The sequence below is a fragment of the Lepisma saccharinum genome, chromosome 11 (assembly GCF_977018435.1).
Source record: "Lepisma saccharinum chromosome 11, izLepSacc3.1, whole genome shotgun sequence".
NCBI lineage: Eukaryota > Metazoa > Arthropoda > Insecta > Zygentoma > Lepismatidae > Lepisma > Lepisma saccharinum.
The window spans coordinates 59,379,200-59,401,187 of NC_139239.1; the positions used below are offsets into that span (position 1 = coordinate 59,379,200).

The 21,988-nt window shown below is 38.8% G+C and overlaps 1 protein-coding gene across 1 annotated transcript in view; it reads left to right on the top strand.

The window, feature by feature from the left end:
- LOC145995049 (uncharacterized) overlaps nt 1-21,988 on the top strand; it is a 186,876-nt gene that overhangs the window by 36,392 nt on the left and 128,496 nt on the right. Inside the window, exon 5 of the mRNA XM_083131581.1 lies at nt 1,575-1,692. Within this exon, the coding sequence (XP_082987707.1) occupies nt 1,575-1,692 (118 nt within the window). The remainder of the gene's footprint in view (nt 1-1,574; nt 1,693-21,988) is intronic.

Here is a 21,988-nt window from a genome sequence, read left to right on the forward strand (position 1 = left end):
TAATGTCACATCTTGGCTCTGATACAAAACGGTGATCCCTTAATTGGCCGTTAAAACTGCTATGGATGGGTTCATAGCGTGGCTGCTTTGCTGCTCTAGCATTAACATTCATGCTTCCTTTTCAGACCAGATGTAGATGGTTGTGGGGGCAATGTTGATGACTGTGCAGAACAAGTACCTTTATGTTTATATGTGAAGTATTCCATGCTATATTTTCTATGGCATTTAGGGCATATTTTTGTGGGAGTTCTGCATTTGTCTGCATTACAATTCCTTTGATGCCTGGCCCAATTGGGGCTGGTTATATTCTTATTGCATTGATTACAATATTTTTGATTTGGCATTTTTGTTGTTGTTTATTATATAAGATTTCCTGGGGTCCAAATCAAAATTCTATGCTTAATAAGAAATATCAGTTGGGTTCAGCAGTGTGTTTTGTATACCTAGTGTGTGTATATGTGTGTGTATGTGTGTTAATATTTTTGGCTTTGGTATTTATATAAAATTTCTTGGGGTTCAAATCAAAACTCTATACTTAATAAACCTATGACAGGTTGTCAAAAATTCTGTCTATTAAATCAAATAGATTTGTAATTCAATTTATACAAATCTGCAATATTTTTGTGTTTAAAAAATATGAGCAGCACTGCAACAACACACCCTTACTCTTCAACAACTCTCACAATACTGGCTGATATGCAATGCAAAATCTCTTTATATAGCCTAAGCACAGACCGCATTGAAAACATCTGAAACAATAAGCCAATCAGAATATAACACATCATCACATTATGTCATAACCAACCAATCAGAAAACAACACATGTCTAATAATTTTTTGCATAATATTAGGTAATAAATTGTTGCAAAACATGATGCAATATAAATAAACCAGAAATAGGCCACAAGTGGACCGGAAGTAGGCAAACCGGAAGTGGACCGGAAGTAAATATGTGTGGGTGTGGGTGGGTGTGGGTGGGTTTGGGTGTGTGTGTGTGTGGGTGGGTGTGGGTTTTATGAGCATCTTGGCTTAGTTTTAGGTGTGGGCAAAAAAAAATATCAAGAGGGGCATATTTTTGACAGGATTATGGACAACAATCTCACAGAAGTGCCTTTTGTAAGTGTGGACAAATCAATCTGAGGGGGCTCATCATTTCACAGGAACTTCCTGAGGGCATTTTTACAAAAATCTTGGATTAGACGGAGTACCACACTTGAGCAAAAAGCTCATATGGGCATGTTGAGCAAGTTTTAAGTGTAGGCAAATCTGCCTGAGGGGGGGTTCATCATTTCTCGGGTTTATAATATCATCAATTACACTACTAACATTCAACATTTTATGTAGATTCATCAATTTCATAAAACCATGTATTGAAAGCTCATGATTATTAAAATGAAGAGGCATTTGATATTCGTACATGTATGATTTACTATAATGAATAACTACAGCAATGTTGAATGAATATTGCAACAGGAGTATAGTAGCATGAAGAGTATTCTAATGAAGCCATGTTGTTTTATAGCTAAAGTACGATAATCAAGAAAATTATTTGCTGGTATTTTCTCTTGTTCTAGACTGACTGCTCTAGATTGTGCCTTAATCGGAGATCACCAAGAAATTGTGCAATTGTTAAGAAAGAAAGGAGCTTTGTCTGAATTGGGTTTGGATGATGCTACATCCTCCAAAATCCAGGTAAGTTAATTCTAAAGATTACAATGTGAAATATTTTATTGGTTTGAATTTTCAGGATAATGTTGTATTTAAAGCTGATTTTACTAAAAAAAATTATCATGTTTCCATTCCTACCTCCGGGAGCTGTGGTGGTCTTGTCGGTTGGTCATCTGACTGCCACATGAGAGATCCGGGTTTGATTTCCAGGGTGAGTGATCTGAGGTTGGAATTTGTCCCGCATAAAGTGGCTCTGGGGCTCACCCAGCCTCAAATCAATGGATACCTGGGGGCAACCCATGGGTGGGGGGTAATGGTGGCTGGAGTGTATTGCTGATCACATCACCTCCAAATTGGCAGAGATCGACACTGTGTGGGGTCCTACCCCCACATTTCCCTAAATGTGCCTTCATGGCACGTGATGCACGGGAAACTTTTCTTTTAATTAGTAAAAAATATAATCACTTATGCAACATCCAGCCCCACACAACACTACAGCCACAGCAATAGGATACAGGCTGTGCTCAATACTCTTAAGTCTCTTCAATTTGGAGGGGGGCAAAAGTTTTCCCATAGGTGCTAACTTTTTAAACAGTCTGTGAACACAGACTCCAAAATATCTCAGGGCTTGCTGGGTGTAAAGAAAAGAAGGGATAAACCATATTAATTTATTTATTTATTATAAACGCAATGTAAGAATGTCTGTTAGCAGACTTACACACACATGTATTTTACCTGTAACACTAAAGGGCTTTTACCTGCACCACTTCTGGTCTTGAAGGGATAAGGGGGAAGGGGGGCAGGTAACATCCAATTTATTCCTTGCAGTGAAGTGCCAGGGGGAGTATGGGGACCTAATTTTATTTTAGGCGTAGGCTGCTGAAGACGTCACGGACTTTTCTGTAAAATAGAGTAGGAATAGTGGTGCCCCGAGAAGTGGGCACTAGGACCAGGGCCATGGGATACCACGACACCCCCGAGCTGTAGCTGGGAATTGGCAAGCCAACCAGTGCCTCCTATGCAGGGACGGCAATTTAGGAAGGAAGGTCCTGGTATTTTCAGTAGACAGGTAGAACCAGAGTACCTATCAGCCGTGGTGATTGCACAAGGTAGGATAGGTTGCTGCTAGGCTGTTCTTCTTTCTTCCCTCCTTCCTTCTGGGATGGCTGCTAGACCCTGGATGTTTGCCAGTTGACACCAGGCAGCCAACTGAGCTCTCGGCCTCGCTGCTCTGAATTTATAATCACGGTGGTGAGAATCCTAACTAAATCTATGCATTGCCAACTCAGTTTCGGTTACGCTTTAAAACCTCTGTGCTGAAAATTATCATGTTTTTATACTGAGAAATCACTAGTAGAAAAATCACTAAATGCACGTGTTCACATAAAAAGAAAACTGTGTGCTTTGAGAATAAGAAGCCTCACAGGGATCTCAGTTATTAAAAATGAATCTAACAAGTTAAATTAACTGCTCAACCCTTTTAACGGAAATGTTAATTCAAAAAAAGGAATATAGCGACCACGCACGGTCTATTAATAAGTAAGTGTTGACCATGCAGGGTCATTACACTTCTTTAACGTTACGATACTGAAACTATAAGCATTGGAGACTTTAGTGTGAGGGGCATGGGAACGGTTATGTATTATAAAAAGTATAGATATCATCATATTACAATGAACAAAAAATGTTCAAGCAATCCTTTTCCAGAGAGTGAAAGTATAAATAATTTCAGTACAAATACAGTAATCGGGTCTAGTTTCACTAGGCAAATAAGTCTACACCAGAGGTGAAATATAGGGCTTGTTAATTACAGGGCAATAATGTACTGTACAAGATACGAACCCAGGACCCGTTGCCTCAAAAACTCGAAAAAACAAAGCTTTAACTGTGCTTTGTAGCAGTTGTTCCATTCTTCTTGGCAAAAGAATAAGTTTGTCTGCTTCTCTTGAAACGTCTGCCAGTGCATTGTTACCAGTGGCAACAACAGACTAACAGTAATGCTACCTGGTTCACTGAAGGCACAAGGGAAAGTATTCCAGGTTAAATGAAGGGCTCTGGTGTAAAACATGGTAAGTAACATTTTGGTCATTTTGGAGTTACAATGTGCATCGTGTAGTCCTTCATAAATGGAGTCGAATCGTACTCGAAGTGTTTCGTTTCGTCAACAGATGACAAAGCTAGACGTGTTGAAAGTTATGGTATCTACCAGTTGTTTCATGTAAAATATGGTAAGTAGTAAAGTAGCAAAGATGGCGGCGAAACGGCTGTTACTGAATTGCAACGTGTGTCAGAAAGTTCGCGACTATTGAGGCAACAGCAAAGATGAGAACAAGTTAGAAAGTGTATATGATTCCCATATTGACCCGGAATATATACCACCGACTAAGAATGAGGAGAATGAAGAGGTTGCCAATCAAAAATGCGACTAAAACTGTGCATGGCCACGTACATTCTATTTCATGTAAAACGTGGTATCTACTGTAGATACCATTGTTTACATGCAGCAGTGCTCATAATAACAGTTTCGAATTAAATTTTACTCTCGTACCTGGATGTGAACTGTAATCTAGTAGAGAAGCACATACTTTTCTTCTACTAGATATAAATAACTGTAGCACATACAAATTCGTTTGATTTTTAATTGGGCATGCCCATTTAAGGCTGCTCTAAGATACCATGCCTTACAAGCAATGTCAAAAATGTATTACAGTTAAGGAATGTGTAATTCGATCTGAATCATACCAATTATTTTGAACAGTTTAGTTTTTTTATAAAATATTTCTTTCATTAATCTGTAATGCGTATTTTAAAAGTTATAATATTTTTATGGTAGACCTAATAATGTATTTGTAATTTATTTAACTTTCGTATTTATGATATGTGTGACTTTGATGAAAGCAAATTATTTTATTGTTGATATTGCAAATATGTCTTCTTGGTTCAAAATTATAACTATTTTAATCCATAAGAGCTAAATATCAGTGAAAACTATTAAAAACTGTGTACATTTGGAACCATTCTTTACTAACATGCCAAGTTAATGAAAAATACAACAAAGTTACAAGGTCTTATTTGTGTCTTCATTGATTTTCTTTATTTTACTTCGCATCTTGTGTCACTTTTGGCTTATTTGCGAAGATTAAGATGAGTGATGATATGATGAAATTGCGTATCTGTGAATTTGAGGGGGGACGAAATGCCATAGGTCGGCTATGGTCGACTTTCCAGGGGGATAAAGTACACTGATGTAAAACTCCAGTGGGGATAAAGTACACTGATGTAAAACTAAAAATACTAGTCCATTAAATTAGGCACACACAGGAGATGCACTATGTAGATTTTCAGCGAAAAATGCAGGCTCGACCAGGACTCGAAACCGGGTCTCTGGCAATCCGTGCCATTGCTCTACCGCTGAGCTACCGAGCTGGCCTGGCTTCCCCCGCATTGAAAATCTACATAGTACATCTCCTGTGTGTGCCTAATTTAATGAATTGATATCTCTACGCTGGGAGGAACCAGGCAACGTCGACGTCCGTAGTGTTTCAAAGGCAACAGATCCCGTTGCAGTAGCACTTGCAGAGACGATTTCACACAGGTAATACAGCACCAGCAAAAATGCGGGGGAAGCCAGGCCGGCTCGGTAGCTCAGCGGTAGAGCAATGGCACGGATTGCCAGAGACCCGGGTTCGAGTCCTGGTTGAGCCTGCATTTTTCGCTGAAAATCTACATAAAAATACTAGGTTCGTTTCTCCAAAGTAGAAATTACTTCCCCAAAGGGTCTTACAAATCAGTTGTATTTAGCGACTTATCTCTGAAGGTGGCAACTGTGTCAACACTGCGAAAGGTCCCTCGCCGACTGCCGTGCCAGGCAAAAACGGGCACAGTTGGTGTCTTATGGGCTAACCACACCCCCTGCCACTTTGTTCTCAACTCATGGTGGAAATGTTCCTTGCTGAGACTTCTTCAACCCTCTGCACGTGTGTCAACTTGGTTCGGCCAGCTCTTGGGCAGCACGGACTGTTGCCTCGCGAGGGTACAAACAAAACAGCTGGCCATGCAGTGAGGAGGTTGGGGCGGTCGTCACGTCAGTTTGACCAATTGCAAGATTCGAATCTCCTTGTCTGTAAACTATGAATGTATTCATTTAACAATACTTGCGCGAGGTATGCATTTCTTCTGAGGGTAGTGCCATGGCACGGCGGCTGCTGGTTATGTGTACTTTTTGAGTAGTCAATCCTCATTTTGCCATCTTTTTCTGCCTTTGACGTTCTTTTTTATGAATTCTGTGCCAAAGGCACCCCCCCCTTTTAATTGGGCACACTACTGGGGCTGAGGTATAACACTTTTTTGAACCAAGAAGAGAGAAAGGAACCCTGCGGTTTAGTCATAGAATATTGCATTTTATTAACACACAAAAACTTGAAGTAGATGAATGGAAGAATATTTTGACACACTGCAAAACAGGCATCACATGTGAATTTTTATTTAGAGACACGAGAAACGAAGTCTTTGTTTACTGCATAACCACATAGGCAGTAACCAGGATCTGATGTTGATACATCTTGAATGAACTGACTAATGAACTGTAAAGATTGGGGATTGTTTTTTATTCTGTTATATTGCATTTAATTGTAAGTCGGCCAGAAATCAGATATGGCAAGAAAGTGAAAAGGTTTAATTATATGTTTTATACGTGTATGCAAATATGTTACTTGATTATGCTTTGCTCAAAGTTAGATTTCCCTACCCAGTTGGAGGAGCTCTCATTTAAAATATAAAGAGCCGTTGCAATGGCAAATTTCAAGTCTGTGAGGGAAAATTTCATTATCCTCCTATAAAAGTGTTGGTTTAGGTCTGATCAGGAACAGATCAGACCTGAATTTATGACGACAAGGAGAATCTTTGTGCGCGAGACTAATTGTTGCTCAATCGGCAGAGATTTTCTCTAGATGTACAGTGTTTAAACCATTAATAGCAGACCAAACTAATTGAAATGAGAAGTAAAAAGTAGTGAAGGTCAACTTTTGTTGAAATTCCCAATTTTCCATTAGGAAGTTTTGCATTGTTCAAATTCCAAGAATGCATAGTATTGTCTATTGAGCTACAGTAAGAATGCTGCATAAGGAAATGCACTAGAATGCTTATCCCTGGGAGGTTGTTGTTGTAGTCAGAATTACAGGGTAGGCATGCAGAGGCACCTACGCTAGTTCCACGTTAATGTAAATGCCAATAGTGGAAGCTATAGATGTGTGCATTCGATAAATTAGAGAATTGATTGGATTTAAACAATGCACATGTGGAACAATTGTAAGCATAGGCAATATATAATAAACCGTACATTAATCTATGGAATTAACTCCCTAATCAAGATAGTTGCCAATTCAAGTTTTCCAATCATATTGTCCTTTTTCTTTATTGTTGTTTGAACCCAGAGATGGGGAAAATGTCAGGTATGACTCCTTTTATAAAGTTTGGTCGATATTAATCTGTGTAGAAAAGGATACAACAGTATAATTTATATTTTAATAAACTATTTAGTGCACCTCTCCAAAAGTTATGACAACCCTGAAATATTTCTAAGTCTAGAATTCATTAATGTGGCAATGTAGCTTTTGAGCACCAGCAGAGAAAGATTAACTTTGCTCCAGGTACCCTTATGAAAAACTCAATATGCTGACCAACGCAGACATTTATTTTATTATAAAACATAAACTAAATGTAACATTTCAACCTTCTAGAAAGGTCTTCAGACTCTGTACCAAGTACAAATGAAACAAGGTACAAAACAGGAAGATATATACACAAAAATCACTCCCCTCCAGACATAAGATTATTAGAAAGTTGTTTTTTCTGGAACATTCCAGCAGGTGGCCTTCCCTTGTCAACTGTACTTTCACCTGACAGGCGATTTAGCTAAACATTTCCTTTCATCTGGAAAGTGGTTGGACTCTTTATCTCCTGCTCTTTTTCCTTATCCTTTCTTTCTTCATTCCTCTTCCTTCTTCTCTCCTCTTTCTTTCTTGACCTTTCCACTCTTTCTAACACCTTCTTCCATTCTTTGTTTATCTTCAGTCCCCCATTCCAGTTCATTGTGTCTTCTCCTTTCTTCTCTATTTCCTTGGCCTCCTTCCATTTTCTCACTAGTATTCTCTTCTCTCTTCCTATCTGCTTAGCCTCATCCCACTCTATGTCATGTCCTGTTTTTCTCGTGTGTTTAAATATCACATTTCTCTCTCTCTTTAAGTCATACATCATCCCTATGTTGTTTCAACCTGTCTTTCAGCCTCTTTTTGGTTTCTCCTATGTACACATATTGCCATTCTTTACACTTCACTTCGTAGATAATCCCTTCCTCTTCTCTGTTTTCCTTTTTCTTATTTGCATTCTTCACTATTCTTAAGATGCTACGCCCTCCCTTCCTGTATGTTTTAATGCCTGCTTTCCTAAGCACTTTGCACATAATTTCTGTGGTCTTCCCCATACTCCTTATTCCAAACCACCTCTCTCTCTCTTTCTCTTCTCCCCTGCCACTTTTCTTCCTTCTTCTGTTTATGTCCAGTCTATCCTTCTTCTCATAGCCATTTCTTTTCCAGCTGTTTCCATAGGCTATTTATTTTGCCTTCCTTTTCACATTCTTTCGTGCATATTTTTTTTTTATTCTGTCCTCCATATTCTTTATAAAATTTCTTTTTGTCACCTCACTTACCTCACTTCTTTTGTGGCAGAATACCCCTGCTGCACACTTTTTCTGATGCCAAGCGGTTTCAATTTATTGTCCTCTCTTCCTTTTCATTAATATATCTAGGTAGCTTATCTTGTCTTCTTCTATTTTGAGTTACAACAATATCCCTCTTTCTTCATCTTGTTTTTTTTTTTGGCAAATATGTCGAGCCGCCTCTTCGTACCCTTACTAGATGAAGAACACAATGGTCAAAGATTTACATTCTTGCTTATCGCATGAAGTCAGAAACTATATTAATCCAACATATTAAAATCTGTGGCGTGCGGTGACTTTTATCCCTAGAGAAACAGCTCCAGAAAAATTAAGAAACGATCTTTAATTAGTGGCAATTTGAAGGTGAAAGGGGGTGGCGTTACTCTCTTTGCAAACTCATTAGTCATTTCTTGATATAAATGTCCTTTGCTTCCAAGGTTTGCAGTATCATTTAATCGATCACCTTCATGCATAGTATGTTAATCTTTTGTCAAAATCATATTTGGTGTGTTTACTATGGTCCAAACCTTTTAATTATAATTTTAAAAAATGCTTAATGCTGATAATGGGATTTTAGAGTACAAAAATCCCTTGAACGTAGATATTTAACTGCCCAGTTTGCAACACTATGGTAGATACAGCAACAGACCATACTGATGCTGCGACTGCATGTTAGCCTTTGCTGATTGGGGAGTAAAGGTATCGCACATATAAACTGACCTGCTATTGGATGGTTCAAGGCCACCTACTTCCATCTTCGTGTCCTGCCTTCCCTTGACCCGGCATGTTGGGCAAAATAAACAGATGTTTTGTCCAATTGCCACAATATGGTGCTGAGGGTTTCCATATTGTAAACCAACAGACTGTAACTGGGAGGACTACAAACTCATTCTTCTGAGATGGTAGAAAATAAAGAAGAATTCTATGTTAAAAAAAAGTATTTTGCAATTGGAATGCTGTGTGTCAGCACTACTGGCCTTGCTGTACTGGAATGCCCACACATGATATTAATAGAGTACAACTCTGAAACTTAAATATGAGAAAGAATGTTTGCGAGCATAGTTACGTGTTGACTTTTGAAGCGGATAGATATAATTAAGAACAGTGTAGGCAAAACATATTGTACAATATCTTGCAAAGTAATGTACATTGTGCAGAAATTAATATTCCTCACAATCCGTTGCAAAAATGTGACATCTTAACATGGGAAAGTAGTAATTTGTGCATTCATACACATGATTCAAGACACTTGCTTTCCAGCGATCTTGTACAGCAGCTGGTAAAATGCTCGGGCATTAGCTTTCTTTTTTCAACAAAATTAGACTTTTCCATTCAGTCAAATCTCTCTAGTTTCTTTCTTCTATTAGTATGACATGGAAATTGTTGGTTATGAACTGTAGTAATTAAATGAAATAGCTTTATTTCAGAATTGTTTGTAAAAATTAATTCAATGTAGGATTCGAATTATGTTCCCATTTGCTCAGCCTCTTTATTTTATTTTTTTCTGGCTGTGAAGTTACGATGTGTGCAATTTAAAAGACTAGACTTACTTCACACCCTAGTGTTGTTGACAGATTTAACATACAAACGTTGAGGTTTGGCATATACAGAAAATGTTGCAAATATTTCGAAGCTAGTTTTGAATACCGAAATGTAGAACACTATTGTTACTATTCACACTCGGGAACTTTATTTTTTCCTTGGAAAGTACATAATAGGAGTGGTTCTCTTTACTGTACATCTAAAATGATTGTCAGAATTCAATTGAAATAATTTCGTCAAACGAGGAATGTTACCACCACGCAACCTATCTGGTTTCTTCGCCTTTCTCATGGTATGTGATCCTGGTAAAGATTTCAGAAATATAAATATTTCAGGGCAGTCAGATAACATTTGGAGAAATGTACAGCAATCCCATTGACTTTCAATTAGATGATTACAATCCAGAAGTGTTCTTGACTGTACAACAAGTTCTAACTTTTTTGAATAATTAATAGGTATCGATTGATTCAATTCTTGACTTGAAGAACCTGAAATTGCCAATCAATTACATCTATATTGTATGAAGTTCGTAGTTTTATGGAACGAAAGACCCATTAAGTATGACAATAATGATGATAAAAATAACCCGTGGCGCAACTGCTCTTGAGGGCCAAGGTCTACCCACCAACTGCCGGTGTTACATTATAGAACGCCCCCCATGGCAAATGTTCCCCCGGTAAAAGTAAAATGTCCCCCCGGAAAGAATACAACCCCCCCTCTCATGGTAGAATTTCCCCCTCAATAAACACAAGGGGGACGAAACACAATGGGACCTAATTGTTGTATATCTTCCCCCCGAAATTATACCATAGCTGACCTATGGCATTTCGTCCCCCACCCCCCAAATTCATAGATACGCTTGTCTATCGGTAAGGGGGGAAATTTTACATCAGTGTACTTTATCCTCTGGAAATTCTACCGTAGCCGACGTATGGTATTTCGTACTCCCTCCAAATTCATAGATACGCTTGTCTATCACTGAGGGGGATTTAAAACATCAGTGTACTTTATCCCCCCGGATATTCTACCACAGCCGACCTATGGTATTTCGTCCCCTTAACAAATTCATAGGTACGCTTGTCTAACGGTAGGGGGGACGTTTTACATCAGTGTACTTATCCCCCTGAAATTCTTTCATAGCCGACCTATGGTATTTCGTCCCCCTGCAAATTCATAGATACGCTTGTCTATCGCTAAGGGAGAGGTTTTACATCAGTGTACTTTATCCCCCGGAAATTCTAACATAGCCGACTTACGGTATTTCCTCACCTCCCGAAATTCATAGAGACGCTTGTCTATCGGTAGGGGGTACGTTTTACGTCAGTGTACTTTAAACCCCCTAAAAAAACGTTTCTGAGAGCATAAAGAAAGCATGTGCATTAAGGGGACAGCAAGGGAACCATGTGGAAAATTATTTTATTAGGAGTTGTTTGTTTATTTACTTACCCTCGTATATATTGTTAGCTTTCCTTGCTTGTGAGATAGGAAAGGTTAGAGATATTGATTGATTTCGTGTTGTTTGGCTTTAATAAACAGAATGATATTTTTCATGTTGCATAAAGTGGCGGCGCCAAAGGGGAGGAAAGAGGGTCGACCACTTGCCCTTCCCCCACCAGAAATCAAGAAAACTTCATAAACATTCAATATCAATCATTGTCTCCCACGACTAGGTATATTACATTCTGCTTTACATTACATTGCATTGCACAGGAACATATACAAATGTATTGTTTTATCTTGGCCCATTCGGATGACTCCTTCATCCTACTAGAACTGAAGTTGGAAGAAACAAATTTCAATTACTTAGTACCTCGTTGGTTTATCTGTGCACAAAGTGGACTTAAAGGAACATGAACTTCATGCCTCCAATTTTTTCTTAACTTCTGAAGATAATCTGCTTGATAAGTAGAAGCTATATCAAAATATGAGAATGTTTTTACGAGAGTATACATGTAGAAAAGATATCACATTTCAAGATTCTGCAGATCGCTGGGGTGTGCGGGATCCTTAAACTTTGGTATTTTAATCTGGAAGAAAATATCCCTATTCCGACACCGGGAAATCATTTTCAGATTTTCGGGGTCCTTAGAGATATTGGGAATCGTCCTCTGTATTTAAAGAGGTTAAGTGTTGACATTTTCTTGCGAATGTTAGTGTTTTATTCAAGAAATACGAAAAGAAAACTTCATGGAGAAAAACTATGTAGTATTCGATATTTTTATGTATGAATGATAAACGTATGTATGTTAGCCGACCTCCGTGGCGAAGTGGTTACCACATCGCGCTACGACGCCATCGAATCCCGGCGTGGTTACGGCTGTTCTGCGAGTGTCGTCAATTTTATCATATAACTCATCCTTATTGTCGCGATTAGCCAAAAGTGGAAGAAAAGCGGCGCTAAACAACACAAACCAAAGATATATGTATTTTAGGAATGCCAGTGGTGAAATAATATCATCAACAAAATTTGAGCGCGCACATATACACTGCCAACCCCCGAATTTTTTTCCCCGGGCACGCCTCTGTTTGCATATATTAATAGTTTGAAATTAAAATCAAAGGAAAACAGTCGTGCTCCTTAATTGAGATTTTCCAAGGATATAAAAATAGTGATAGTAAAAATTGTCATTGATGTTACTATTATTACGAGTACTTAATGAATTTTAGGTCTCTCTGGTAACGACGTCGCATTGTAACCAAAGAACACCAGGTGTGAGCCCACTTTAAATTATGTGCATATAGTGATTAAAAACAAACTCAAATTTAATCAATTTTATATCAAGAACCTGGCCTAGTCTGCAAAAATTCCTAACTTCTCCCTTAAAAAGTAAGGGTTTTCATTTTTCAGTAGTCACTGTTATATTTTACCATGATTTCACGTAATGACTTTTTATGGGGAAAAGGAGGTAGGGGCATGACCCACCATACCCATTCTCGGCACGCCGCTGGCAGTGAGTGAATCGCAAAGCTATAAAAAAAGAAATAGTCGAAGGGGATTGCATGTCAGGGAGGTATAATTACTGATATCGAAGTTGCCGTTACGCGAATTCTCGTGCCGGTAACCATTTCCCAAACAGCTGCTTTAGGAATTTGAAAGCCTTAACCAATCCGCGCGCCCCGTGGAAGGAAATAGCCTTGATATCGGACAAAGGGAAAGGGGGGGGGGGGGGGCTCGTGTGAAGCTAGCCTCATTGAACGCTCAGCATGTGCAGCGTTGCCTCATCATTGATATTCAGGTGTTCGATAATCTAGACCAGGTGCCAGTGCTTCTAGCCCCTAGGTGATGGACGGTTGACCAGCCACGTGCCTCCGTGTCGATTACCCTGATGGGAAATGTGCGCAGTGTTAACCAGGATAGATCATTGGTGCCAGCAACACAAAAGTTAGTGAAGACAATGACAATTTTGCAAGTGCCGTTTCCTTGTCATTTGACGACACTCACAACAGGATATTTTTAAGGTCAGCTAAAGGTGAGTGTCGTGTTATTACTTGCTTGAGCATTGTTGTGCAGCAGGAATTCATTGATTGGCCAACCGTCACGTCACGCTATTCGTCGAGACCAGGCTTCTAGTATATGGCGTAATAGATCCAAATCAGAACCTGTTAATGAAGTTTAATCAGATTGTCCTGAAAATTGACTCTGTAGGTGAAGGGCCCGCCAAGAAGAGGGTGGGGGTTAAGATTCACCCCGAAATACCTCCGAAATAACAATAACAAATAATAATGGAATTTGCAAAATTAGCTCTAGTTGTGTTCTTTTGATCTAGATTGTGACGTACCTCCACGTCACTGAAAAGAATTAAGTTTTGATCCTTTAGTAGTGAGTAAGAATCTTAGATACACTGCAAAGTTTCCTCACATTACAGGAAAACGAAAGCCTAATATTAACCTTAATATAAGGTTTATTCCTCGTATATTAGATTTGCAAGGTATATTACAAGCTTAGTATTTTCTTTTTGAACTGTCATAGAAATCGAAGGAGAAAGAATAGTGTTCAATGGACATCTGCGTCTGTATTTTACTTTTGCTTGTTGCCTCGTTGACTCTGATGATCGCCAGAATGTTCACAACCTATTTATTTTGTGTCCACGTCATTATGTTGATATATCCAGATTGGTCCATCCACTTGCTATCGAGTAACGAGTGTGACGTCACTAGTAAGAGGAGGTGACGCCATTTGAAAACTAAATCGGAAGTAGATTATGTAATGGATCTTCCTCCTTAAATTGGTTGCCTGTGACACAATTAACATATAATGAAATAATAGACATTGAATTTAAGTCAAATAGCAGGAATACGAAGAGTTAAACTGCTTAGGGCATTACATGACACCCACCATACATATAATATGTTCGTATGTTTGTGATATGGTAATTAGGCCATATAAAGGCACACCTGATTTTTTTTCCTGAGCAGGTCTCTGGTAATTGACAACATTTCGACATTTCTGTAATTCACGATTGCATGTTGGAAAAGCGATGCAAAAAAGCATAAAAGATAGTCCTGAGCTAAACTTGGTGGACTGATGGTATGTCTTCGAGAAAAAGTTTACACATAACGTACCGTCTGTTTCCGTGTTATTCCGTAAAGCGAATAATTGGGTTTCAATAAATTTGAATTAAGGCCGTATCAAAGAAACTATGGCACCCACGCACGCACAATCTCCCTCTCATATACAGTAGAGCGTCGATTATCCGAAGTAATTGGGGGACATGGGTGTTCGGAAAACTGGTTTGTTCGGATAATCGAACTGTACATGTTTATTTGCCAAAAAGAAGTACTGTACAGTAAATTTATTCATAAAAACAGGCATCTCTCTAAGTATGTATTACAAAGTAACGTACAAAGGCAACTTTAGTAGGAATATATAGTATGTGGTACAGTTTATTAAACAAAAATATGTACATATTACATACGCATTTTGCATGAACAATACACACAGTACACAAAATTAACGTTTAAAAAAATCCTTTATTTTGGTCTGTCTAAGCAAGCCTACACGCTTACGAGCAGCTAAGTCACGTACTTTTTTCATTACAGATATCTGAAAGTGAGCGAGTACACAGTTCGGTTAAGCGGTCGTTCGGATAATCGACGCTCTACTGTACTTGCATATGTACACACACACACACACAGACATACATTGATTGATTGATTTGGTGTTTTAAGTCCACTTTATGCAGAATAAGGCTAATCGGGACTGGGCCTACAATTTAAAGTGGGATCCAAACCACTATGTGCCTCCACCGGGAATCGAACCCGGGACCCCTTGATTTTTTTTGTTGCTTAGAGTGGTTTGCGTGCTTGAAGCAAGCCTCAACGGAACGGTTTTTTTTCTCACAAAACGTGCACAAAACAGATCTCCGACAATTTCCGCATTTGCCATTTCAAGGTGTTTTTTCATCACACTCCAGTATTTGCTTTCTGCACTTGGTTTTTGATAATTATCTGTAATTAACGAGTGAACAAACATTGCCGACAAAGCGGCTTGGTGATTAAACTTGCAAAACACACGAGCGACGAAATTGTCTTTCCCCTCTTTTGTTACTGTCTGTCAGCGGTTTGAGGCATCGGACGAACCATTGTAAACACAAACAGTCTCTGAATAAACAACGCTTGTCGCTCGTTTCCTAGAGACTATAGCGGAGATGGAGGAAACTCTCATCGGAATAATTGGGAAGTCTACGAACAGGCCGCGTCATGGCTTTTGATTGACGCTTATGGTGCTTGCCGCGGAGTGGAGACAGCTCGACAACAGTGACAATGCAGTTGACATTAGTTACGCGGCGGTTGCTACACTCCAAGGAATTGCGTTCAAACTCTCCTCGACGCTCGTAGATAGTATCTGAAAGTCGGCAAATCGATTTTCTTTCCTTGCTCCAAGATTAAGCAGATTATCTCATGATGAAATGTTGTGTTTTTTTTACAAGTCTCTGTTGCGTATTGTGCGTTCACTTCCGGGTTCAAGTGCGTAACCAATCAATACTTCTGTGAACAAAGAGTTCATTGTAGACTTTGCTTAAAGGTTTACACTGGATAAACCGATAAGCAGTCTTGTCAAGTGTCAACCTCCCTTCCACGTAGTACACCCTGGACTGTATTGTCACAGACTAACGAGGCTCTGGTGTCTGGGCTAACAGCCAGTATAATCCTCTGTGGGGCTTTTGCCCTGCCCATGTGTGTTTGTCATTGTTATTTCACAAATTTCATCTTTTTACCGTTCACCTTCTTCATCAGTCGTGAATATTTGGTAGGATTCATTCATTCATTTTGAGTTGTATTTATATGCCTACGTTTCGGAGACTGGGGAAGTAGGCACAATCAGTCTCTGAAACGTAGGTATATAAATACAACTCAAAATGAAATTTGGTATGAAGACGCGAATTCAAACTGCCTAACGTATCTGCAACCGGCTATACAACGATTGCTATTTGGTTGCATAACTGCCAGGAAAGTAATGACATATTGCGGAGAAAACTAAAGAATTCCGCCTAATGAAGTGTTGGCAGTTTTGCATTTCATTTCATGTGTTTCAGGTAATATATTTTGCAGATGCCAATCCTCGAACACTATCAAGACGGCAAGATGATCGTTTACTGTGCTTGACTCGCGGTTCGATCCGTGTGAGGTATTTCCTCTTTCTTCTCAAGTCGTTCTAAGATCTCACATATGAAGCATTCTTTCGAAAAGACCCTCAAACGAGAGCATCTATTTTCTTTCACAAACTGAATACTTAAGCCAACGTGACACTTGAGACTGGAAGTGCATCCCGGATAATCATCCGAATTGCTTGTTCTTCTTGGATTACTCTGTTTTGTCACATTTTATTTCCTTAACGGGCCCATATACTACTCCAGGCCTGATCTTGGAAATCACATTAAAATTAGCTTGTTTGGATTTTTCGTGTTATTAATGATAAAATTATACCACTACATGCCAGAGGGGTGGTACCTATCTTCCACGTAGTGCATTGTGGACTTCATTCTTAGAGGCTATCGATGCTTTTGCGTCTGGGTTCACAGTCAACATTATCCTCTGAGGTTTTGGACTGTCCTGTTCATATGTGTTTGTGATTGACCCTTCATCGATCTAATATTACCTCCATTATCTTCGCAATTAGCCCAAAGTGACAAAAAGTGAAATAAAAATGAAAGAAACCAATAAGTTATTGGACCGTCTTCTATTCTTCGAGAGGAACAAATAGCCTCTGTGTTTCAACTACAACACATTTCATGGACATCCAACAAGCTACCAGGGATAGGTAAACGTGGCCACAGCATGATATTTAGTTCACCACCTTCATCTATGATGTAGAGAATATAATAATACTTACTATATTGTCATCATCACTTTTTGAAGAAACCTGATGCTAATGCATGTGCAGAAAGCCCAAGATGTACATCAGCAACGATTGTCAACATCGCAGTGATCTTCATGAGTAGTCAGGTGGATTTAATACTCGTAGTTAGGTTTTATTATCGCAATGCCACAACATAAATAATTAGTTAAATATTTTTTTATATTATGCATATAAGAATCTGTTCACGGCCAAATTAATAAGTAGAACTTTAAGTCAAAGCTCCATAACACTATAATAAAATTGTGCGTTATCTATGCATCTTCCGAGGAAGAAATTTGTACCGAATGAGGGGAATGAAGAAACATATACACAAACAACTAAAAACGAACTTCATGTTGATAAAGGATTATAGTAATAGAAGTACAATCTCGAAGGATAACCTGGATTGGCCACATCGAAAGGATGGAAGAAGCTCGAACGGTTAAAAGAATATCAAAATTAAAACAATTTGCATCTATATTAAGAAGAGGGCCAAAAATGATGTGGGAAGTCGACGTAGAAGACGACTTACGGAGAATGAAAGTTAGAAATTGGAGACGACAAGCAGACAAACTCTGTGTTGCTGAAGTTGTACCAGTGTGTAAAAGGTAAAAGGTAAAGTGTTCCCCTGTGCATAGCACCACGCCATGAAGGCGTATAGGGGGTGTGGGGGTAACGCCCCACACTTTCTTGATCGTAAAGAAGATAATTTATTTTACTGCAGTCGTAACAAGAAAAGCATGTTTGTGACAATTTTATTACATTGTGCTTCTCTTGTAATAAGCGTAGAACAAATCAGCACTTCGATAAGGCTCAAAGAAGTCGTTATAGAATAATATAATAAAGCTCTGAGCTGTGGATCTTGTGTTGCAGAATTACCACTTTGCTGCAGAACTAAAAATATTTGCAAAAAAAATACAAGGTAAAGAAAGCATTTCATACAGGCAAAACTGTTTATTAGTGTAGGTGTAGTTGTTTGTCGTAGACTATCGAACGGTTCTTTCTGAGCGCGAGGCCTTGTGTAACAAACATTAATTGGAATCGATCGAGTATCGAGCCGTGAAACGCGAGATTGTTGCATGCGGTGGTTGCTTTCGAGGTCAACGTAACGGAGGGCGCGCCGGCCTACGTGGCGAGGTGGTCAGAATAACGTGCTGCAAGGCCAGAGGTTCCAGGTTCGATGTATCAGACATGAATGTGTCATTGTTTATCATTCGTCTTCGTCGCGATTATCATGAGAGACTTAAAGTAACTAACAGAAATAAAATAATGCAGCACAAGGAAAGACATTTAAAAAAAATAGAAGACAAATTGTTTCTTCCTGTAACCTAATAGTGGAAGGCAGCCTTTCTAGAATCTCGAGGAGAGAAATAACTTACGTGCTATCGAAACGCGATAGATTCTAGGTGTAAAAAGGGACTGAGAACGGCAGGAGGCTTCGTCGGTCGCGTTCACTCTGTGGAAAGCCTCTCGTATTCTGATTCGCGAGTAACAGTGCAGTGTGGCTTGAGAAAAGGAGGGCTTCTTCCCACGAAATACTTTTACCTCTCAATCCGCACACCCACCCCTCACTCCTCTGCTGGCGGACCTTGAGGTTCAGCGTGCAGGCGGTAAGCTCGTACCGCACGGAGGCCTAGCTGGCTTCCACAAGTACAAGCGACTTGTTCAATCTTGTAGAATATAATTTTGTCCGTAGATACACGCAATTAAACGTGTGCTATCGGAACGCGACATTAAGATCTGTGTTCGTCCTTTGCAAGTTTTTCATCCCGTGGTTTTATTTGACTATATCGCACTTTCGAGTGCGCTCGCCCATGTGACCTTCGGCCACGTTTTGAGTTCCTCAATTCTCTTAATGTCTTTGAAAATTTCGGATTGTATTATTGGAGGAAAGGAAACTAGTATGTATGTTCGCTTATTTGAAACGTTTAGAACGTAACGGTATGTGTGTACGGCTCTAATATTGTACAAATATTCAAAATATTGTCTGTTTTCTTAATAATAATCTGCGTAAGTAATATCCATGGCTCATTTTCACATTTTTAAACATAATTGAAAAATAATTGTTTTCCGTCATTTCCCGCAAATTCCTACATTGCCTCTTGTAATGAATTCTGACGCTCATATTTTAAAATAAGAATATTCAAGTATAACTCACTCACCTCAGTTTTCGGGGTGAAAGCAATCTTTAATTAAGTTCCCTAGCAACGTCCGTTTCCATGGTCAACAACAAACGTGGCAAACTCGAAATAATTGTTACTCCCTCTGTCCCATAATTATAGTCCGGTATGCCAAAATGGTGACATTTTATTTATGTTCTTTTGGATACTTGATCGGCCAATTTGTACTGATCCTTGAGTATTAACGTTGTATGACTCATTCCCGTGTTTAATTTTCTTCTGTATACACCAATGTCACAGTTTGCCTATCGGACAATTATTATGGGACAACAAACAAAATTGTACCGGACAATAATTATGGTACAGAGGGAGTTCATTTCTAAGCAATTTAAAACAGCCACGATGTAGATATTTTCATGTTGAGTACCAAGTATATTGAGTATCAGGTCTGAATTATCTTATGTAGATGTCACTCTTGTTTGAAGCACGTTTTGTAAATTTACTCATCTGTGTGTTATTGATCTGTGGAAAACAATATAGGAATTTTTTGCTAGGGACGTAAAAAAAGGGCATGCTCACCCTTAAACCCTTAAAAAAAGAGGCAAGTGAGTGATTTTCAAAATTTTCTATTTCATAGGGAGGGGGGAGGGGGTCCGTAATGGAGTACTTTTTGCCTCCGGGGTTTCCTTCATGGACAACATTTGTCGGTGAGTGAATCAGTAGTGGACTTGGAGCTTTATGTAAATTGGAAGAGTATTTACGGTTTTGTATATACTTATTTTAAAACATTGAAGTGTATCTTAGGCATGGGGTTATTTCCTTCAATTTGAAGTCCAGATAGACTAATTGGATTGAACCTACAGTTTAAAGTGGAATATTTGCCACTGTGCAATGCCTCCACCAGGTACAAGGTGACAGCCTTAGCTACTGCGTTATCCGAGGGGACTTTCTCTTCATCACTATACGAGTAAACTTAGTCCCAAGTAGTGATACTATTTCGTAATTTTATTAAACCAAACCGAGAAGATACCACAAACTTAAATATCTCAAACAACCAATACATATATCGATCCGAAGTTTATTCACAAGTTTGAAGCCGCGAATCAACAAAATTTCGTCCACATATTCCGAATCTTTGGATGATAATCCCCTTGTTAGTGGTGGTTCAGCCCATTCTTTCTACATCCAATTTGGAACTATTATATTGCTTTTGCCTAACAACCGAAATCCTCTGTGCCGGCGTGAGAGAAACTTTAAGTCGCTTATTCTGGTGTGCTTTCGAAACGGGAGAGATGCTGGTTGACCTTTGAAATTTTTGTTCCATAAAATCGGGTTGGAAGCTAACTTTGAAATCGCAAATTTTCTTAACTAGGGTATGGGAGGAGGTTATATCTTCCCGCCTTCCCATCACTTTGAGCACTGGTTACAGCGACCGTGTCTACAGAGAGGTTAAGGCGACTCACTTGCACTCAAACCACGATATCCCTGACCAATGTCCTAGCGGGAGTGAAGAAGAATAGAGATGTAAGTGTTGCCAACCTACGATTTTGACATTACAGTAATTTCATGTTCCCGGACCTTACTTTACAACATGATCAGAACAAATGACGACTCTGCCATGAATGCTACCTGTAACCAAATGCAATAATTGGCCAAGTCAAGATTCAATGACATTAAACGTAGCTATAAATATGATTTGAACAACATTGAATGAGTCTTCCTGATGGCGTAGTGGTAACGTCGTCGCCTTGCAATGAAAGGATGTTTGGTTCGATACCCGTTGGAGGCACATAGCTGTTCGGATCCCACTTTAAACTGTAGGCCCAGTCCCGAGTAGCCTATTTGTGTATAAAATGGACAAGAACGCAAAGTAAACATCACTGAAGAAATTTCATGTGCTAATGTTGACATTGATTTGGTACTTGCAAATAACATTATTTTGTCATTAAAAGTGACAAATTAGAGGGACTAGATCTACAAAGGAAATTTTATTTCCAGTAAACTGTCTAAAACTTTTGAGACTTATAAATATATTTGAATTGTTGGTCTTGTTTATTGTACGTCGCTTTTCTACCACTCTTGGCTAATTTAAACAAGAGTATTTTAATTAGAAAGAGAAATTCTTGCAAATGCCTCTCTTCTTTATGTGATAGTACAGTAAGAGGAAAAAAATCGGACGTCAAATTGCTTTATTCTGGAACATACTGTTGATGTTAACAATTCTCGATTACATTACATTTAATCTTTCTAAATTATTGTTGCACTATCAATGAAAGATTGAAGTGGAATGTTTGAAGTAATTTATTTACATTTCTTAGAAAAAAAAATCAATCTGTTCGAAGTAATTGTGACTCCATAAGATTGAGTATAGCACTTTTTATTATTGATTTCACTTTAAGAAATAATAGTAATGTTCCCAAGAGTATTTTGTGCATATATGGTAATGGGATTCGCCTCATTTAAATGAGTCAAAACTTGTAATCGAATCTGGGATCTTTTGATTACAAAGTAATATAATTAACTACTACCTTATTGGGGAGGTCTTGTACAGTCATGAGAATAAGTCCAAATGTGATTGTTGCCTTCTGTAATTGGAAACCTCTC